Here is a 21,987-nt window from a genome sequence, read left to right on the forward strand (position 1 = left end):
GTGATATCTATTAAGATGACTCCCACATCCATATATCCAGTGCTTATTTCACTTTTGAGTTAGATAATTTAGCAGGCACTTAGAAATGAGAAACTATCTCTACTTGAATTTTCTGTAGACACCTCGAACATGTCCACTATCAAACTCATTATTTCTCCTCATCTCAGCCTTCCCCTTAGCTTCCCTTTTGCTGCAAAGGAAAGAACCATTCTTTTACTTACTCAGGTTCAAATGGGGTCATCCTCAACCTTTCATCATATTTTACTCTCACCTCCAAAACCAGTTGCCAATTCTTCTCTATTTCCTTCTTTCTCCTTATAACCACACTAGTTCACACTATTGTTCAGGTCTTTACATTGGTTTCCCTGCTCCATCTCCAATCAGTCCTCCATATAGTTGCCAAATTTATATTCCTAAATAAAGCACAGCTCTGACAATGTCATTTCCTTATTTAAGAAACTTTCATGGCTTGCTCTTGGCTCTAGTATAGTATTTATTAAGTGCCTTTTATGTGCCAGGCATTGTACTAGTTGCTAGAAATCATTTAGTAATTAAAGCCCTTTATAATCTGGCTTCCCTCAATTTTTGTAGGCTAATTACACATTTTTCCTCTTCTACTCTGTGTTCCAGACAAATGGACTACTTGCTATTCCACTTACATGATATTCCATTTTCTATTTCTATTCTTTTGCACAAGCTACCTTCATGTCTAGAATGCTCTGTGTCTTAGAACCCATCTGGATGGCAGGGTGATGAGAAGCCCTGCCACCACGGGTATGCCCTTCCTCCTTTGCTTCTCCTCCTTCCCCTCCTTTCTCCCAGCCTCCCTAAGCCAAGCAACCCAGACCCTGTCTGGGTTGACTATTCACATGGCTTAGACAATATGGGAATCATCAAGTCCGTTCCTTCTGGTGAGATGAAGAACCATCAGGCCTTATTATCTGCTCAGTTTCTACTATGCCCTGCAGGCCCATGTCATTGTCATCATTTTACTAAAGTAAACCTACCCATTGTATGCCCAGCACTGTACCCAGAGCTGAGGTTTTACATTCATTCTGCAGCTGAACTGTTTTTTATGGGTTCTCTCTCCCAAGGAGTGTGAACTCTTTCAGAGCAGGAATTGTCTAGCTTTTTCTGTTTGAATCTTCAACATTTAACACAATGTTTGGCACATAACGAGTGCTTAAGAAATGATGTTTTCATGCATTCTAATTTCAAGGCTCAGCTCAGTTGCCCCTTCCTTTAGAAGCCCTTTCCTGATTTTCTCAGTTTTGCCTTGTGCCCAAAGCACTATATGGGGGTGGGGGGAGTGGCACTAGGCAGTGGGGTTAAGTGACTTGCCCAGGATCACATAGCTAGTAAGTGTACAGTATCTGAGGCTGGATTTGAACTCAGGTCCTCCTGACTCCAGGGCTGGTGCTGTATCCACTGTGCCACCTAACTGCCCCCAAATCACTATATCTTTTTATGTACTTTATTTATTTAGCAGTAGGATATACTCTTCATAAAGGCAGGATCTCTTTTGTACTTGCAGCCCTAACATCCATGTGGTGCCTGGCGATCAAGAAGTACTTGTTTAATTGACTCATATAAAATGACTACACCGTTAAAATGTCATGAATTTCTTGTGTGGAATTAGGGTACTTTGTGATAGAGATATTTTTAGGCGTTCTGCTATCTAGATTTTTAAATGTTGGTTTTTTCCTGTAGCAAATACATGATCTAAGCCATTTTGTGCCTTTATGGTAATTATTACCTTAAAGGTTCTCTATGGGGCAGCTAGGTGGCGCAGTGGATAAGCTCTGGACTTGGAGTCAGGAGGACCTGAGTTCAAATCCGTCATTAGACATATGACACTTAACAGCTGTGTGACCCTGGGCAAGTCACTTAACCCCGATTGCCCCACCCAAAACCAACAATAACAACAACAACAACAACAACAAAACTTAAAAGGTTATTTAAATAAAGGTTTTCTACTAATTTTCCTGGGATTTGTATTTGGAGAGAAAGAAGCACTTTATACACACACACACACACACACTCTCTCTCTCTCTCTAGTCTTTAAAAAATATTCGTTGTGATTAATAAAATTTTTAGTTCTTCATTTCTGGAATTCCTGCAGTTTTATTTTAAGAAAATAGTGAATCTTCCATGTTGCTAACTTCTCTAACTTTGGTGAATCATAGTTTAGATTTATAGGTCAAAGAAGTCTTAGAGTATGAATAGAAAATAGAGCTGAAACCTTATTTTATATTTTTATCCATGGTCACCGTATTACACACAGGCTACAAAAAGCAGTCTGCGTGCCTAAAATGTTAATAGGTTACCTGTTACGTACTGGTAAAGACCCAGGGCTCTTTCTCCCTCAAATCCCCAGTCTCGAGCTTCCTCAGTTTGCAGAAATGGCAGAAATTGGGTACATAAATTCAGATGAATCTGTAGCCACTGCATGTAAAGGAAAATGTCTTTTCCTTTTTGTGTCTGTTCAGAAGCCCTGCACCGTCCCTATGGCTGTGAAGTTGAGTCCCAGGCACTGAATGAAGCCATCAGGTGGAGCTCCAAGGAGAATTTGCTTGGAGCCACTGAGAGTGACCCCAATCTCTTTGTTGCACTTTATGATTTTGTTGCAAGTGGTGACAACACACTCAGCATCACCAAAGGTACAGTTATGGGGATAGTTTTCATCCCTTTCACTTTCATGCAGAAAATATTATATTAATTTGTGGAATCTTAGACTTTAAGAGCTAAAAGGAACCTTGAAAATCATCTTATTTTAGAGATGAGGAAACTGAGGTCCGAAGTGGTCATTTGGCTTGCCCAAGATTGCATAGTTAATGAGTGGTAGAACTCTGATTCACTTCCCTAGAGTACCTCCCATTACTCCTCAGTTTCCCCCGGGGCCTGGGCCTGGCTGTACCACTATGTAACTAGGACACGGTTTCCTCACCAGCAGAATGAAGATAATACCTGCTTTGCTGATATCACAAGAAGTTGATTTGAAGAATCAATGATGTATTTATGAGACATTTGTAAAGAAGTCAAACCCTTGTATACAAATGCATAATGTGTTGTTAATGACAATAATAATAATAATACAACCAGAATTATGGTCTTTGTATATGATAACGCTGTTGTTATTTGCCTCAGAGAAATAAAGAAAACTGACCTAATATGCTTCTACCCTATTGAATCCTAACTTCAGGAAGGTGATTTTTGTTGCTTAAATGATACATATCTTTATCACTTAGTGGCAGAATAATGAGCAAGGTAGAAGAAAGGCTTTTCATTTAGAAACTTTCTCACCATGGGATGTAGTTTGTTTCAGTTGTAAAGATAAAAAATGAAGTAAATGCTAACCCTCCTCCAGCCTTTGGCACAGTTCCTGGCACACGGCTTGGCACTAGGAAGGGAACAAAGTAAAAGTCACTCATTATAGGATTCCAAATGAATAAACAGAACATATCCATCCATGGCAGCTAGGAAGCGCCATGACTAGAGCATGGGGCCTAGAGTCAGGACCATCCAAGTTCAGATTCAGCCTCAGACATTAGCTGTGTGATTTTTTGGGGAAAGTCACTAGATCTCTGTTTGCCTCAATTTCCTTATCTCTAAAATGGGCATAATAATAGCACCTGTTTCACAGGGTTGTGTGAGCATCAAATGACATAATAATTGTAATGGGTTTAGCACAGTGCCTGGCACAAAGTACTATATAAATTTTAACTATTTTTATTATCATCATCATCACCACCATTATTGTTATTGTGATGATGATGATGTATAGAGAGACTGTAACTGTGATGTCAAACTCAGATAGAAGTGAATCTCTACGGGGCCACATGTTGACTTAGTAAACCACAAATTAACATTCTCTTTGTTATATTGTATTTTTATTCATTTTATTAAACATTTCCCAATTACATTTTAATCTAGTTAGGCTGCACTCTGAAGTTTCACAGGCTGAAAGTTTGACACTTCTCGTGTAGCCCATTTTAATTTACTTAGGTGGTTTGTCTTAAATATGCTTAATGGGACTCTGGGTTTCTTTTAGAAGAGCCGTGCCTTCGTGTTTCCCACAGGGGGAAGAATTTATAACTCTCATCAATATGTCCAAGGATCTGTGATTTTCTCAATGGAAGGAATTCCTCCACAAATATAGATCCCACCTAGTAGAAGTCGTAGGGAGTTACCTGAGACTTGGAGGTTTAGTGATTGGCCCTTGGTTACACAGCTAATGTGTGATCATAGGATCTGAAGTCTAAAGCTTGAAGGAACTCCAAGGTTATCCACTATTTAAGGTTATCCCCTCATTTTACAGATGAATAAAATGAGGCCCAGGGAAGGGTAGGTGACCTGCCCAATCACACATGTTAGGATTTGAATCCAGGTCCATTCACTCTGGAGCCAGTGGAGTTTGATAAGAAAGGCTTTCCACTCTGCTCTGATTATCTTCAGCTTCAGATTTCTTCATCTATAAAATAAAGGAGTTGAACTAAGTAACCTTAAGGTCAGCCAGTCAACAGGCATTTTTTTAAGTGCCTGCTATTTTCCAGACACTGTGCTAAGCCCTGGGGGAGGTAAAGAAAGACAGTCCTCACCTCAAGGAGCTCATACTTTAATGAGGAAGGTAACATGCAAATGACTGTGTACATATAAAATATATGGACAAATTTGAAGAAATCTTAGAGAGAAGGGATGGGCATTAAGAGGGATGGGGAAAGGCCTCTTGCAGAGGTGGGATTTTAGCTGAGATTTAGAAGCCAGGAGAGACAGTTGGGGCAAATGCACAGAAGCAAGAGATGAAGAATCAGTGTCATGTTCAAGGACCAAGAAGAAGGCTTATTGAATTGTGGTATAAGAGTATGATGGAATATTATAAAATTTCCATGATGCAGCTAAAGCAGTCCTCAGGAAAATTACATACCCGAGGAGCCAGGCATAAATATGGTACTCTTCTTTTTCTCTTCAGACAACATGGTACTTAGAGATTGTAGTTTTGCAGTGGTTGAGATTTGTCTGCACCAACCACCTTGTCAGAGGTCTCACTGTCTCCTCAGACAGCAGTTATTGAAGTTTTAAAAGGTACCCATAAATGATCCAAATTCTCCTGGTGCTTCTTTCTGTGGATCAGAGTGTGAGTCTGAAGTTCCTAGATTCAGAACAGGTTACAGAATCTAGGGATCTGATCATCCTCACAAAAGAGTTTCAGGACTTCCTGGGCCTGGCATCTTGTCCCTCTGGACTCCGAAAATAGTAGTGCCCTCAGCTGCTTGATGATGTCAGCCTGTTAGCATAGATTTTAAAAGGATCCTTTAATTCTTAAATTCTGTGATTCTGTAAATGTCAAAGATAGGATTTGAATCCAGGTCTTCTGATTTTTTGCACAGCATTGCGTCTAATTGATTTTTTTTTATCACTCTAATCATCACCCACAAAAAACAGCCAGCCATTTATTACACACTTGTTATTTGGAAAGCAATATAACAAGAACATGTAGGGAGGAAGCATTATTTTCCTTTATAACTTCATTAGTATTAATAGCAGTGATTTCAGTTTTGCTTGAAGCAAATACTTTTGTGATATCCCTTAATAATTTTATATGCATGTTCATACATTTTGTTAAAAGTGATCAGTAAGAGTATCTGTCTATCTATCTATCTATCTATCTATCTATCTATCTATCTATCTATCTATATTACATATAAACCCATGGATAAAAATATTTACAATTTGCATATCTACTTATATTTTTTTATATGCCACAGAGCAGATATTATGCTATACATATATGTGCAAGTCTACATAAATCCTGAATAATTTTTGTGTCATTTGGTAAAATGTTATGATGCTGGCATTTCAGATGAAGTACAAGTAATCAAAAAATTTCCATTGGAATTAAGATTATATTGCAGTAAAGTATCAATTCTTTATTCTTATACCTTCCCATTCTCTAAAATAATAAATATTTCCATAAACGAAAGCATTTCACAAGGATTTCCTTGTAAGTTTAGCAGAACAAGAAACTAGAACCCCCACCCCAACCCCTACCCCAGATCCTACTTTGATGCCTCATTGTGTTGTAGAGAGACTAAAATTTTTGAAGGTATTACCAGCAGAGTCCACCTTATTGTAGCTTTTAATAAACTAAAAATACAGACTCAATGGTGTAGTGTTTATCTGTCTCCTGAGAAATAGCCTAGCTCTATGTAGAGGGGCTCTTCATCAGAAGGAGTTGGCAAACTATTCTTTTTGGTCGTAGCAACTAATGAAGTAGAATCTGTATTAGTGGAAAAGGAAAATACCCTTACTAGTGAAATCATAGATCTTTCAAAATAATGGAAAGAACATTGAGGTCTCTCATTCCATACGGTTGCCAATTTTTGCTCTGGTGATTAATTTTCTTTTTTAAATTCTAAGTTATTCTATAGTGATATCAAAGGGTTGTGCTTTCAGCTGTTATGGTCCTCAGATTTTAAGTTTTCTCTCTTTTATGTGTCAGTTCCTTTTCCTTTCTAGTGTGCATAATTTATTAATAAATCAGATTGTGATTTCACCAGATTTTAATTTCATTTAAAGTTTCTTATTAAGCACTTCTTTGTTGCTAATCTTTGTCTAGGTGAGAAGCTCCGAGTCCTAGGTTACAACCAGAATGGTGAGTGGAGTGAGGTACGCTCTAAGAATGGGCAGGGGTGGGTGCCAAGCAACTATATCACCCCAGTGAACAGCCTGGAGAAGCATTCTTGGTACCATGGGCCAGTGTCCCGAAGTGCAGCAGAATATCTGCTTAGCAGCCTTATCAACGGCAGCTTCCTTGTGCGGGAAAGTGAGAGCAGCCCAGGGCAATTATCCATCTCGCTTAGGTACGAGGGACGTGTATACCACTACAGGATCAATACCACCACAGATGGAAAGGTAAGACATCTCTATAAACACATGTGAGCTAAGAGGCACAGTGCTAGAAACAGAACCTGTACTTAGAAGATCTAGATTTGGATCTAGGTTTTGGATTCAATTAATGACTGTGTGATTCTGGAGTAAATAATTCATATTTAACCTCCAAGTCTCAATTTTCTCTCCTATTAAATGAGTATAACACCAACACTACTTGCTTCCAAATAATAATAATAGTGTAAGCATCAGATATGTGCTGAAATACCTTCTAAATGTAAAGTGTTAAATAGATGGAAGCCATTTATATATAAGCATCAGAAGAGCTAAAATTAAAAATCTTTAACATTTAGCAAATAAAGGCAACTTCTTTTTGGTATATTGATTTGTTTTTTCAGCATATAATTTATTTTCCCATAGGCTTCTAGGTAGCCTTGTGGACAATTCCACTATCTATATTCTTGAGGTCATTCTCTGACAAATGATAAAATATCCTTTTTACTTTCTGAGTACAGGGTCTGTTACTTATTAGGAAGAGAAGTTGGTTTAAAAAAATATGGATGGTAAGTTTTGTGTTTATAAAGTGTTTAAATTTTGGCAGACTGACCTTAGTAGAATGTAGCCTAGAACAGTTTTTCAGTATGTTAGGTGAGTCTTGTAGTATTTCAAGGATCCTCATTTCATGAAAATGAATATTTCCTGTGCTAATATATATCCAGCAATCTCTTATGACTTAGTAGAGGTCGTTAAAGAGCTTCTGTAACTAAAATATTTTATTATCTGTTGGTCAACCTTCTGGTGATGAACCTCTCCAAACCTAGGCTGGTGTAGAGATAACAGGCTTACTTCATTTTGTTCCTGGGCAATGCTAAGAACATTTGGAACTTGATAAAACCTGCCAGAGTTTACTAACTTACTCTGCTAACTTCATTTACATAGTTTTAAAAGCACAGAGGTCATTTCCCAAACCACAGTGAAGCATCTAAATGGAACTTCAGTGGATGATGCCTTGCTGTACTCAATAAATAGCACATCATGACATTTTATAGGATGAAGGATTCCTAGACATTTGTCTAGTTTAATTCTTTGTTAAAGGTGGAAAACCAAAGCCTGAAGAGGTCCCTAGGTCATGTAGTTAATTTTTGACAGAACTGGGATTAAAATCCAGGCTCTCAATAACAATCCAGGCTCTACCATATTTTCCTGAAAATTGGTTTTAAAGATTTCAGTATTTCTCTAATTTAAAATTTTTTAATGCATTAAATAAGCTGGACAGGATCTCTTTATTGTAAATAGTTTGTAAGGTCAAGTAATCGTCCCATAATGTTTGTAAGTTCACATTAATATCCTTTTATCTTAAAACAGGACATATCTATATTGGCTAATATTAGTAGACTCGGTAGAATAAAGTAGTTAGTTAACTTTAAGGGATTGAGATATGGGAACTATGTTCTTAATGAAATCTAATTTGTATTACTATGCTTAAAAGTGAAATGATAGAGAGAACAACAAATCCCAAACTAAGTATGTGAGATTGATTTTAAAAGGCTTGTCTGTCTCTGTCTCTCTCTGTCTCTGTCTCTGAAAGGTTGTCGAAAACTTCAGAAATTAGTAAGCCATCTTGATTCCTGGAGCTCATGTTGAGCATTTTGCTTATCATTCTAGGATATTGGTATGAATAGCTGTATCATTAATACTTGACTCTTCTTATAAAATCATTTACAAGTGATTGAAGTCTTCCTTACAGAAATATATACTACACAGAGGTTAGCTTTTGTATAGCTTCACTCCTGCGCCTCTCACTCTTTTCCCTCACTGCATATTTGTCACTTCGAAATGACAGAAACATAGTTTCTATACCGTCCTATAAATGTGTACAACCAAATAATTGGACTATAAAATTCAAATAAATGAAAATTTGACTATTCCAAAAGAATGTCTTAGCCTTCTCCCATATTCCCCCTGGGTCAGTAAGTTATGTTGTTTGTAAATACATGGGATTGGAAAAGTCCTGTTATGCAGGCAACAATATGGTCTAGCCCACTAATGTCAAACTCAGAGAGAAGCAGGGACCACTAAACTGTGCCCTAAGGATCCCCGTGTACCAAATATGGACTTAGTTTTAAAATGTAATGCTATCTATGTCTTATTGTATTTTTATTTGTTTTGTTAAATATTTCCCAATTACATTTTGATCTGGTTTGGGCCGCACTCAGAGTATTGTGGGCTGTGTGTTTGACACCTCCAATTTAGACCAGTGATTCTCAGAGGTTGTGCTGAGAGTTTCTTTAAATGTGCCACAAAATTTTGAATATTCTATCAGTGCAGCTAAAAGAAAATTTATAAATTTTGTTTAGTATAAATTTTTCTTACCCAGCATGCTGTGTAGAAAGTATATTATTCACAAAATTTAAATAAAAACGTATCAATATATATATTTACTAACCTCAACTCGTTAGACCCTGAACTCACAAAGAATTCACAAAAACATATGCTCTTATGATGGAAAATTGTGAATGCATGATTTTTCTGACCCTCTCATAGGGTTTCCAACTTAGATACTGCTGAAGTGCTTGCAGTTCCTCATGACAAAGAGTGCTGTGCTGGGAACACAAAAGGTTCAGGAGCTGCTGGTCTAGATAGATGAGATACCTGTAAAGGCAAGGACAGTCAGTTCAGTTGAATTGAAATGTTACGCTTCTTTGGTATCATCAAAGTTTTTCATTTAATCTTTGAATATTAAACTCTCTCAGTTTTGGCCCAGTAAAGATACTTATTTTTTACTCTCGAGTTGTTTTTTCATTTCCTGCCTCCCCTCGGTCCCCATTTTGTCTCAGGTGTATGTGACAGCAGAAAGCCGATTCAGCACTTTGGCAGAACTGGTTCATCATCACTCTACGGTGGCTGATGGGCTGGTGACAACCTTGCACTACCCGGCACCGAAGTGCAATAAGCCTACAGTCTATGGAGTGTCCCCCATCCACGACAAGTGGGAAATGGAACGAACTGATATCACCATGAAGCACAAACTCGGGGGTGGCCAGTATGGCGAGGTGTATGTTGGCGTCTGGAAGAAATACAGTCTTACTGTTGCTGTGAAAACGCTAAAGGTGGGTAGTTGAGAATCACTTTACTTGGGCTTCTTTTGTCTTGAACTGAGCTTAGTCACATGGAAATATCAGCATGCTTTCCACCCACTGATGCCAAACACTTCAGCAGATTGTGATAGTTAACCCTCAGGTCCTTTCCTGAAGACATAGTTGCACATTATCTTAGTGGAGACTGTTCACTGCATTGCAGAGAAACCCACGTGGGAGAGTCTGACTGTGGAGGCATATGATGTTGCTCTCAGTGGGAAGTTAGAAATAAATTTCATCTTTTGAAACGAGAATTTTTTTTTTGCATGCCCCTTGCTAGTCAGGGTTTCTGCTAGTGTTGTTGAATCACAGTTTTAGGATGAAGCTGATAGAGCTTCACTTCAAGCGAAACGGTTTATACTCTCTTTATTCTGTGTTCTTGCCACTGCTCTTATTTATTCTCTTCTCTGGTGCAACCTAGACTAAATCAGTGTTTCTACTCTCATCCCAACCTAATAGATGCTGAGAGTTTCTTTAAGTGTGCCACAGAATGTGTATATGTGTAATAATTATGTTTTACAAAACATTTTCTTTTCAATTCTGCATTAAGTGGTATAGGTATTATGATGTCCATTTTACAAATGCTTGCAGCACTGTAAACCCCATCTCATTTTGAATACTGTCTTTTCCCTTGATTTTTGTAACTGATGTCTCCTGGTTCTCCTTCTTCTCTTGGCCTCTCTTCAGTCGTCTTTGATGGATCATCCTCTGTGACCCTGTTTTTTATGTGTGGGTGTACTACAAAATTCTGTCCTAGGTCCTCCTCTCTTCATGCATTCTCTCTCAGTGACCTCAGCAGCTTCTGTGGCTGCTTGCTGACTCTCAGTTCTCTGTCTATCCAGGCCTGGGCTTCAGTTCTGAATCACCATCTCACTGCCTACTGGACATTTCCACCCAGCTGTTCTGTTAGTATCTCAGACTCTACCATATCCAGAATTCATTCTTTGCCCCAAACAGTGCCTCTTGAAAACTTGTCTGTCTCAGTCAGTCACTTAGGTTGCCACTCCAGGAGTCATCCACTATACTTCCTTCTCTTTCATCTCCTCCCTACCCCCCACATACCCAGTCAGTTGCCAAGTCTTATCAGGTCTACCTCCATAGTATCTTTTACAGCCACCCTAGTTCAGGCCCTTAATTATATTACATCTGGATTATTGCATTAGCTTCCTAATTGGTCTTCCCTGTTTTCTCTACTTTCTCCAATCAGTACTCAACGTAGTTGGCAAATTAAGTTTCAATGAATAATACAGCGAATCTCTACTTTTTCTAATCTGTACTCCACATACTTGGCGAGTTCATATTCCTAAAGCTCAGGTGTGACCATGCCATATAGTAAACTAAAAGAAGTATTTGGAATCCATGTGTCAGAATTCATTTCTTATTTTGGCTTTTATGTTTGGAGATGGAATGGCAGAGAGGTAAGCTGAACTTGAGTAACTAAGAAAGGGTATTTTCTCTTTTTTTTCTTTTCTTTTTAGGAAGACACCATGGAGGTGGAGGAATTCTTAAAAGAAGCTGCTGTGATGAAAGAGATCAAGCATCCTAACCTAGTACAGCTATTGGGTAAGGTTTCCTTATCTTTTTTGCCAGATTTCCCCAGATCCTTTTGTCTGCACTCTAATTTCTTAATTGTCTTTTTGGAAACACTGTAATGGAAACTGTCCAAATGGATCCTTTCAAAACAGGTGTCATTGCAGGCTTTCTTATATAACTTACATACTTGGTTGAGAATCACCTGAGAAACTAACACCCTTGACTTAATTAAAAAATGTTACTGTAGTTCATGAAGATAAGTCAACAGCATTACATACTTTTACCTGAATCTGTAGGGGCATCAGATAAAGCTGAGAGAGGAAACAAGACAACAGGGCTAAGAAGTTGGAGCTATGCCCAGTGATCTAGGCAGGACTCTACCCTTTGTTCTGACACAAAGGCCTTTCCCCATGCTTGTCTTATACTTTGATTGTATTATGTCCTCCTAATTTGTCCTTTTGGCTATTTTCTGCTTGTTTTCAATGTGTTTCTCCTTTTGATACTTATGTATTTCTCTCCCTTACTCTTGTCCTTAACTTTATTAAAATTCAGAAATGGTCTCAGAAATTAATTAATTTTTTTTGTTTGTATATGGGTAAGACTGTCCCAGCAGTGGACTGTCTGCTTTCTCAGGATCAGTCTAAGTACAGAGAGGTTCATCACCGTTAGGCTAAGTGGTGATGGGTGCTTTTACCATTTCAGCCAGTGAAATAAAGAAAAATCCAAAATCTCTCTCTATTTCTCTCTCCCTCCCCAGCTCTCGCTCTCTCTCTCTCTCTCTCTCTCTCTCTCTCTCTCACTCACACACACACACACACACACACACACACACACACACACACATGCATGCGTGCACACACACACACACACGTGTACCCATGTGTGTGTGTTTGGGCCTTTTTTACTTTTTCAGTGATGCTGAGAATCCACTTGAGAAAAACCAAGAAGATGGTCTACAAGGATTTGATTAATCAGTAAATAAACAAGTATTTATGAAACACCTTGAGTGCTAGTTACTAAGCATACAAAGACAAAAGTCATATGGTCCCTGATTTCTAACAGGAGAGATTCTAACAGGAGAAACAAGATGGACATATATAGGCACATAGAAAATGTACAGAGCCAAATCCAACCTAACTTTGAAGGAGAAAGGTACTAGATACTCTTGTAGGAACCAGAAAAGGCCACATTTAGAAGATCTTGAGCTAAGTCTTGGCAGTTGAGTTGTCTTTAAAAAGTGGGAGAGACAAGGAGGGGGAAAGCCAATCAAAAGTTACGCAGAAAAAAGATAGAATAGTCTGTGTGAGGAACAGCAAGATCAGTTTGTCTGAACTGTGGAGTATATGGAAAAGAGTAATGTGTGCTGGAGAAGTGGGATGGGGCCAGGTTATCGAGAGCTGTCGACTCACTTGAGTATTCAATAGAGGCCAAAATATCACAAGAAATAGTTTAGTCCTATTAGTCGTAATAATGTGTACCATAAACTTGGCAGATGAGGCTGAAATATGTCTGTTTCGTCATTAATATCCAAATATACCGAAACACTTAAAGCCCTTTTGGTAAACATGAGCTCACAGCCTGTAATTCAGTATATAGTACAATACTCACTGCCACTTTTAGGTATCGTTCTGTTAAAAACCATGTGTGTCGTTGGTGGGCAGGGTCAGTGGCCTAAGAGTGTGAAAGCCCTGGACTTGGAGTCTTATGGACTTGGGTTCTAATTCCCCTTCTAGCACTCACTGTATGATCGTGGATCACACATGGATCAAATTGGTTTATCCTCCATACCTACCATACTTGATTATTATAGAAATAATGTCTATAAAGTCCTTTTCAAACCGTAAAGCACGGTAGAGGTGCCAGCTGTTGTTATTTTGAGGATGTGAAGAATCCCAGTCACATTCTGCCCATCTATGCCTTTGCCCTGTCTTCTGTAAACCCCATGAAACCAGTGAATTTCCACGAGGCAAAAGAGGAGACCAGGGGCTCCCTCATGAATAGGATCCTTTTTTTGGTCCTGTTAGTGTCAGGAGTATCTTGTGAGAAGAGGAGAAAAGGGCACATGAGAATAGAGTTTTAGAAGTAGCCCGGTGGTTCACATGTTGCTTCACTGACCAGAATGATTTGGGTGGTTTGGAGGTGAGACCCCTCAGGACAGCCTCTTTAAAAATGTTCTCAGCCTTTGACCTTTTCTGACCTATCAGGGGTGTGTACCTTGGAGCCACCTTTTTACATAGTGACCGAATACATGCCGTATGGAAACCTACTTGACTACTTGAGGGAGTGCAACCGAGAAGAAGTGAGCGCTGTGGTGCTGCTCTATATGGCCACACAGATCTCCTCAGCCATGGAATACTTGGAGAAAAAAAATTTCATCCATCGGTGAGTGAACAGACAGGCCTGACAACCACAGGGTCTCCCCAAAGGGCCTCCTGGCAGAATCTCTCCATGAAACACCTCAGACCCTAATTGACTCATTAGCCAGGGCCTGGTACCAACTAGGACCCCCTGAGTATGATTACATACTTAGTCCGTTTGCTCCCCCTGGTGGTATGATGTAACAGTTTGGCCTTACCTCTTGCAATGATGGGATGTGTCATAGGCACCTTTCAGATCATCTTGACTAACTCCATTCCAGTAATAAACATGTAACATATTAACATAATATCCAATAATGAACATGCACACACCACACACACATTTTGTGCTTGCCAGGGAAATCATTCTTAGAGATTTAGCCTTATTCTGGAACCAACGAAGACTATAATCACTTGTCTCTCAGTGTTACGAAAGATTTTCTGTCACATACAGTTTTTCATAAGAATGCCATTGCTGTCAGCATCTTCTCTAAGTTGTTACTCTTGAAGACCCTAAATGAAATAATAAAGACTTTTTTCTTCACTGTGAATATAATTATGTTCACGTTCTGTCTTCTATAGAGATTTAGCAGCTCGGAATTGCTTAGTGGGAGAGAATCATGTGGTCAAGTTGCTGATTTTGGCTTAAGTAGATTAATGACTGGAGACACCTATACTGCTCATGCTGGAGCAAAATTCCCTATCAAATGGACAGCACCAGAAAGCCTGGCCTACAATACTTTCTCAATTAAATCTGATGTCTGGGGTAAGAATGAAAGATACTTCTTTTGGCCTAGATATATAATTTCCTTGTTTTATGTAAACGACCCACTCCTTTCTCTAGCATTTGATTTTTGATGATGCTCATTTTCCTTTCCTCACCAGATCCTCTGTAATTATATCAGAATTCTAAAGAGCCTCTGTAAAACTAAACTTTTCCCCTTACTATTTTATGCTTCCCTTTACTATTTCATTAGGGCCTTGTTGATGTGATATTTTTTCTGTCTTTCAGGAAAGGGCTTAAAGGTGCCTTCTCCCAGCAATGGTCCTATTTAGTTCTTGCCTCCTCAGGAAACAGTATGGTTCAGTGGCATAAAAAAAGCTTGAAACCTCGATTGTAAATTCTCATCCTAGGTCTGGCCTTTGGCCAATTGACTTTTAGTCCCTGTGCTTCAGTTTTTTATACCTTGTAGACTTTCCCCCCTCCTTATAGACTTTTTAGGAAGCCTAAAAAGTTGTAGAATAAATTGTCTGCAGCAAGAGCTGTAGGATATTGATCCCAAGCTCAAGAATACCTGTGATGCATACCATCAGACTCCTCCCCCTATTTTGAATCTTGTCTGCCATGCATGTCCAATTTTAAAATTAACTGAAACTTCTAGGACTATTTCTCAAAATGCAAAACATTCTTTAGATGCCTTAAAAGGAAGAGTAATGCCTTATAACTATTGAAATAGATCAAGAAGCAGTCCAAAAATAATTTGATGATGGCCCACCCCTTTATATTATAGCTTATCTTCTCTCTGATGTTTATTTAGTGAAAAACCCAGGGTCAAAATTTAGTCAAAAACTCAGCCAAAAATTTAAAAAAATGTAAATTCAGCCTGGAAGTTTGAAGGGAAAAGTTCTTTTGCTTCTAGAGGTGCAGTAGTTACAGTAGCAAATACTATGTTGACCAGATCGCAGTAGGAGAGGTTAACAGTAGCATATGATGCCCCTCCTCTCAGTCCCCCAAAGCTGACAGTAAAGTTATAACTTATGAGAAAAAGTAGTATGTCAGGAAAAAAGCAGATCTGCTTCTTTTGTTTTTTATTTCCTCGTACAGCCTTTGGGGTACTGTTATGGGAAATTGCAACCTATGGGATGTCACCATATCCGGGTATTGACCTATCTCAGGTCTATGATTTGTTGGAGAAGGGATATCGAATGGAGCAGCCTGAAGGGTGTCCACCAAAAGTCTATGAACTTATGAGAGCATGTGAGTTCTTTTGCCTGTTTTTATTTTAAAAGATTAAATCAATAACTCAAGATGATTGAAGGAATCTGAAACATTTTATCTCTGGGTTGCACTTAATCCAGAGTCTAGTGGCATTTATTTGGTAGGCCTTTGCTGTTCCTCAGCCAACTGACAAATCACATTACATGTTGTTGAGTCTCATTTAGCCCTGGGAACAATTATCCTTATACCAGGTGACCCAATTAATCTGAAGAAAGTTGACATCTTTAGCAAAAAGATAAAATTTTCTTTAGACTTTCAAAATGAAAGGTAAGGGAGAGCTTCTTTAAACAACCAGCCACATGACTGTGTATCTGGCCATTGGAGAGTATTTGAATACAACTTCTTTTGTGAATAACAAGGGTATCTGGTAGGGCTAGGAGGTGGGGGAGGGTTTAGTGATGAAGAATTAAGCTGTGATTGTGTTAGACACAGGTCATAAAGTTTTTACCTCACTGAGTAATGGTGTCTAGTATGAGTTCCTTCTTACTTAAACTGAGATCCAGCTATTTCAACCAGAGATTGAAATAGAACTGATTAGTTCTAAAGGTGAACGTATCACTGAGATACCTGGAATATCTATTTTCCCCAGAAGAAATAAGCCATTAGATTATAATCCTGAGGGAAGAAACCACACCCTGTCGTTTGTGAGGCCCTAGCACATGGAAGCCCCAGTGTTTCAGCTGGCCAGTGGTCCTTCTGTCATCAGGTTTATGACCTGCTTTGTAAGCACCTTCACGTACGTTTTCCATGTCAATAAATGTTCAGCCTCTATGTTTTTGCTCAGTGTTTATCAGAGGGGAGGAGTCTTATCATTAGAAAATTTTAGAGTTGGGAGAATCTACAGGAATTCATTCCATAACATTATTTAGTCTCCACTTAAAGACTGCCAGTAAGGGGCAACTAGTTCTGTTTTTAAACCTAATTACTAGGACATTTTTCTTTATATCAAACCTAAGCTGCCTTTCTCCAACTTATACATGTGTTCCCTCTTCTGCCCTCTGAGCCCAACCAAAACAGGCCTAATTCCTCTTTCACCTGACAGCCATTCAGATACCTAGAAACATCCTTCATGTCTACCTAAGCCTTAATTTGAAGTGATGACATTCATATGGCTTGATCCCGGTTCCCCTCACCATCTCAGTTACTGTCTTCTACACACCAGCTTGTCAGTACCCTTTATAAAATGTGGTGTCCAGACCAGGGCAGAATATAATGAAACTATTAATTCCTTTATACTGTGGATATTTTACCTTTCTTAATGAAGCCTAAGATGATAATAATTTCTCAGGTATTTCATGTCAGGACAACTCAGTAAATTTCCAGTCTGCTAAAACCCACAGACCATTTTCATATGAACTGTTTTACCTAGCCAAGTTTTTCTTATCTTGTATATGTGCCATTAGTTCTTCAAACCCCAAGTTCCAGGGTCCTTAACCTGGGAAATCAGCTTCCCCCAGGGATCTCTAGATGGATTTAAGGGGAGGGTCTGTAAACTTGGATGTGGAAAAAATGCATCTTTATTTTCACTAACCTCTAACTGAAATTTAGCATTTCCTTCCATTAATTTTTTTAAATTATTCTGAGAAGGATCAGTAAGCTTTGCCAAGTTGTCAAAAGGGTCCATGATATACAAAAACAGGTTAAAAACCCCTGATGTCATTGATTTCTTTGTCATTGCAGGAAATATTAAACATTTTACCCCATTTCTTATGATATAGGCTGGAAGTGGAGTCCTTCTGACAGGCCATCTTTTGCTGAGACACATCAGGCTTTTGAAACTATGTTCCATGACTCCAGCATATCTGAAGGTGAGGAGTCTGGTCCCACTGGTGAAGATGACACTTGAGAAGAAGTGGATCTTTGGAGTCTTCAGATACCACTTTTTCCATTGTATTAATGCTGATAGTTTTTATTTGTTTAGGGAGAAGAAGGGCATTCTTTTATGTATCTTAGGTCCTTAATATCAAAGTTTTACTGGTAAATTAATTTGGTAATTTCCTGAGAGAATCAGTTTGATAATTCACTTACTTGGCAACATTTAAGGCATAGGAACAAGAAGAAAAAGGGATACATTTCAAATCTTCCTATCACCCACTACTCCAGAGGCAGAAGCAATTCATAAAGGAACCAAGATCTTATTAGTTCATGCTTTTAAAACGTTTTATTAATTAATCTTATAGTCATTGGTATACACAACAGAAGACATCTTCAAAAAGCAACTAATAGAAGATAATGAAAACAAAAGTGAATTTCGCCCATTTCCCTTATTATAATTCACATGATAGGGGGCCATTTCCAGTCATCCTGATCTATATCTTGCCACTGTATCCAGATGGCTTCAGAGGCAAAAATAAGGCTGGTGACCTCGCACAGCCTTCCCTCACTTAAATCCAACTCACTTGAATGTCATGGCATCATCCCCCTGATGTCATGGTCCCCTTCAAGAATGAAAGACAAGCAATTCAAATGAGAAGAAGGAAAGTGCCATCAACAGAAACATCTGAAAAGGATCTTCCTTCTATAGACTCCTGAAGATGACTAGAATTTGAATGTAGCACAGTTGGTCCTTTGGGCCTTGATTGCTAAATGTGTTTCTCAACCTTGTCTTTTCTTGTACTTCCATTTCCTATGTAGTCAAGCTTAGTACCATGATCTTCTTGAGCCTGGAACAGGTTTAAAATATAAACTAAAGAAGTAAGATTGTAGGATAAAGCAACTTCTAACTCATAATGTATCTTCAGTAAATACTTTTAACTTCTTTAGAAAGTTTTTCCCTTTGACATGACTTTATTCAACTTAATCATTTTTCTTATAGCTACGAAGACCATTATCTCCCTATCAGATAAAAACTTTCAGAATCAAGAATTCCTTGTTTTCAAAAAGCAAATTAATTTTTAAACTGCTAGTTCTAAAGTTTGTGTGTTTATCTCAAAAAGTAACATTTGTAAAATTCACTTCAGCCTAATACATTGGAATCTTCATTTAAGTCCTCTTCCAATGAACATAGCATGTAGATAATTGACACCAGATTGGCAAGTCCTTCCAGACCACAAAAGCTTCGAGTATAAGTCAAGCCACAGATTGTGTGTGTTTTCTGAGGCCCAGTCTTGCTAAATTCAGACAGCCTGTCACCATAGATTTGGCCACCAAATATCAGATGTTTTTATTATAGTAACTAATGAAAACTATCTGCCTAAGTATCATTATTATTATAGTAGCTAGGACTTATTTAGTGATTTACAAATATTATTTTATCCTCAGCAACTCTGGGAGGTAGGTACCATTTTTAGATGAGGAAACTGAGGCAGACAGAGGTGAAGTGATTTGCCAAGGGTCACACAGCTAGTAAGTGTCTAAGATCAGATGTAAACCCGAGTCTTCCTGATTCTGGGCCTGATACTCTATCCACTCTGCCACCAGCCAGCTGCTTTATGCCTTTTAGGTATAAAAGGGTTATACTTTGCAGTAATGGAGAGACTATTTATATCGTTGAAATAATTGGAAGTATTAAAATATACTTACGAAAGATTTTGTTAATCTCTGTGAGTTACCATATTCTTTCTTTGTTGGGTTTTCCTACCTTCCCATTGCTAGTAACAAATACTTTTTTTAAAAAACTCATCTGATGCACCGGTTACTAAAATGTCCATGTACTTTGACCACCCAAAGATTCTGCTATGAAGCATGTGCCCCAAGAAGGTTATTCCTTTTTTAAAAGTCCCTGTGTATACAAAAATACTTACTGCAGCACTTTTTGTGGCAGCAAATTGCAAATAAAGTAGATGTCCACTTATTGGGGAAGAGATAAACACATTGCAGAATATGAATGTGATGCCATTTCACTGATGATGATGATGATGAACATGTGACTGAGAATGATGAAGAGTGAAGTCAGCAGAGCCAAGAAAATAATCAACACAATGATTATGACCATGTCAGTAGAAAGAGTAACCACAAAATGATTAAAAAAAAAAAGTGTTGCCAGATTACAAAGCACAGGCACTGTCCCAAGAAGAGATATGGGAAGATACCCTTGTCAGAACCCTGACTTCTACACAGAAGTGAGAAATCCACAGATGAAGAACATTGCATATATCTTCAGATTTTTTTTTCTCTTTCTCTTTTTCTTTCAAAAAATTATTTATTAAATAGGATGGCTTTTTGAGAGTGGGAAGGGAGAAGGATACAAGGGGAAATTTAGGTGCTGTAAAAAATACCAGTAAAAACTTGTCTGAAGCAAATTTTCTAAGGTATTTTCAAATGTGATAAGCATTTAAAAATGTATAAATCATAAAAATAATTCCAAAATTTCAGTTTGTTAAACTCTTCCTAACTGTACTCTGTTGTCCAAATGATGCTGCTTCAGTGCTTTTGACTATCCAATGAAAGCAAAGTTTTATCTTATTGCTAAACTGCATTTTTCTATTAATAGATCAGCTGTGGGGCTGACTAACTGAGGGGGCAAGATTTTTCTAAGAGCCTAATTTATTTCATTTACATAATGGAACAGATTGTATCCATCTCTTTTTAGTATGCAGGTGTAGCCTAAAAAGTTGGTTTGTGGGGGTGGCTGTGTGCTGTGATCTAAGTGAATTACCTTTGAGTAATTAAGTGGAAAAGGTCACAAACCAGTTTGAGTGTTCTCTGAGCTCCACTGCTGGTACAAGAGAAGAGGCCACAAATGTAGGAGCCAAGAATTTACCACCTGTTCATCTCTTAACTGCCTCAGATTTTCAGTTTCAATCAATTTCTGTCCTTGCCTCCCCTTCACCCCTTCTTCATTTCTCTGCCCCACTTTCTGTTTCCTTCCCTCTTCCCTTCATGTTCTTGACAATTTAAAAAGTGTATTGAGTCATCATTCTTCATTGTAACTCAGCCTACTTGATTTGGGATAGTTATTCACTAGTCATGTTTTGGGAGGTACTTCCCTACAGTACTTCCTCAATTTGTTGCCTTCTCTAAAACAATTTTCCCTTCCCAAGCTTAGAACATTGTTCATCTTGGCCTTTCCTCTACCCATGTGTCTTCTCACAGAGGTAGCTGAGGAGCTTGGGAGAACAGCTTCCTCTTCATCCATCGTACCATACCTGCCTCGATTACCCTTACTTCCTTCCAAGACCAGGACCCTGAAGAAGCAGGCAGAGAACAAGGAGAACATAGACGGGAGCCAGGACTCTGCAGAGCCCTCTGCCTCCAGCTCAGCACCAGGTATGAGAGGGATGCAGACCGAGCCCGGAAGAGACTGAGAAGCGGTGGGGCAGGGGACTTTCCTTTATGTCCCTGGGTTGCTGGGGTCTCCACTGGGCACGAATGGTGACAGTTTTGCTCACGGCCTTAGGTGATCCTTGGTCCTGACCCTGCACGAGGAGCCGTCTCCAGCTTGGTCTACCTAACCACATTATTCTGATCTCAGATAATAAATGCCTTGGTAATTCTGGGAAAAGAGTTACATCAGGTCCAACCAGCGATGCCAAATTCAGTTGTGGTTTTTCAGGCTGTGTGTGAGAGATTGATGTTATTAGAGAAGTAGCCCTTCCTCTCTCCACCCCCTCCCCACCCCCACGTATTTATGAGCCCTCTCACCCTTCACATTGCTGGCAATTCAGATATACTGCTTTGACAGCCTTCATTCCACAGATGCTATGCAGGTGCTGCCCCTGGAGCAGACAGTAACATCTTTGTGTTGTCATCTCATTGACTGTGCTTATAGATTGAGCTTTTGCTTATTGTTGTCTGACCATTTTCTTCAGGGTTTATTAGGAGCACACAGCCTCCTAGTGGGTCCCCAGCACTGCCTCGCAAACAGAGAGACAAGTCACCTAGTAGCCTCTTGGAAGATGCCAAAGAGACAACTTTTACTAGGGACAGAAAGGGAGGCTTCTTCAGCTCCTTCATGAAGAAGAGAAATGCTCCAGCACCTCCCAAACGCAGCAGCTCCTTTCGTGAAATGGAAAATCAGCCTCACAAGAAATACGAGCTCACGGGTAACTTCTCGTCTGTTGCTTCCCTGCAGCACCCTGATGGGTTTTCTTTTCCTCCTGCCCAACAAGAGGTGAATCTGGTTCCCCCTAAG

General features: G+C 38.9%; 1 protein-coding gene across 1 annotated transcript in view; it reads left to right on the forward strand.

Moving 5' to 3' along the window:
* The window catches only part of ABL2 (ABL proto-oncogene 2, non-receptor tyrosine kinase), a 92,162-nt gene that overhangs the window by 65,122 nt on the left and 5,053 nt on the right, over positions 1-21,987 (forward strand). The window contains 11 exon segments of the mRNA XM_078156470.1: positions 2,490-2,660; positions 6,617-6,912; positions 9,726-9,998; positions 11,504-11,588; positions 13,763-13,940; positions 14,498-14,544; positions 14,547-14,681; positions 15,741-15,893; positions 17,633-17,722; positions 20,949-21,122; positions 21,665-21,898. Coding sequence (XP_078012596.1) covers positions 2,490-2,660; positions 6,617-6,912; positions 9,726-9,998; positions 11,504-11,588; positions 13,763-13,940; positions 14,498-14,544; positions 14,547-14,681; positions 15,741-15,893; positions 17,633-17,722; positions 20,949-21,122; positions 21,665-21,898 — 1,836 coding nt within the window.

The sequence above is a fragment of the Phascolarctos cinereus genome, unplaced genomic scaffold (genome assembly GCF_003287225.1).
Source record: "Phascolarctos cinereus isolate Bilbo 61053 unplaced genomic scaffold, phaCin_HiC Scaffold_5;HRSCAF=322, whole genome shotgun sequence".
Classification (NCBI taxonomy): domain Eukaryota; kingdom Metazoa; phylum Chordata; class Mammalia; order Diprotodontia; family Phascolarctidae; genus Phascolarctos; species Phascolarctos cinereus.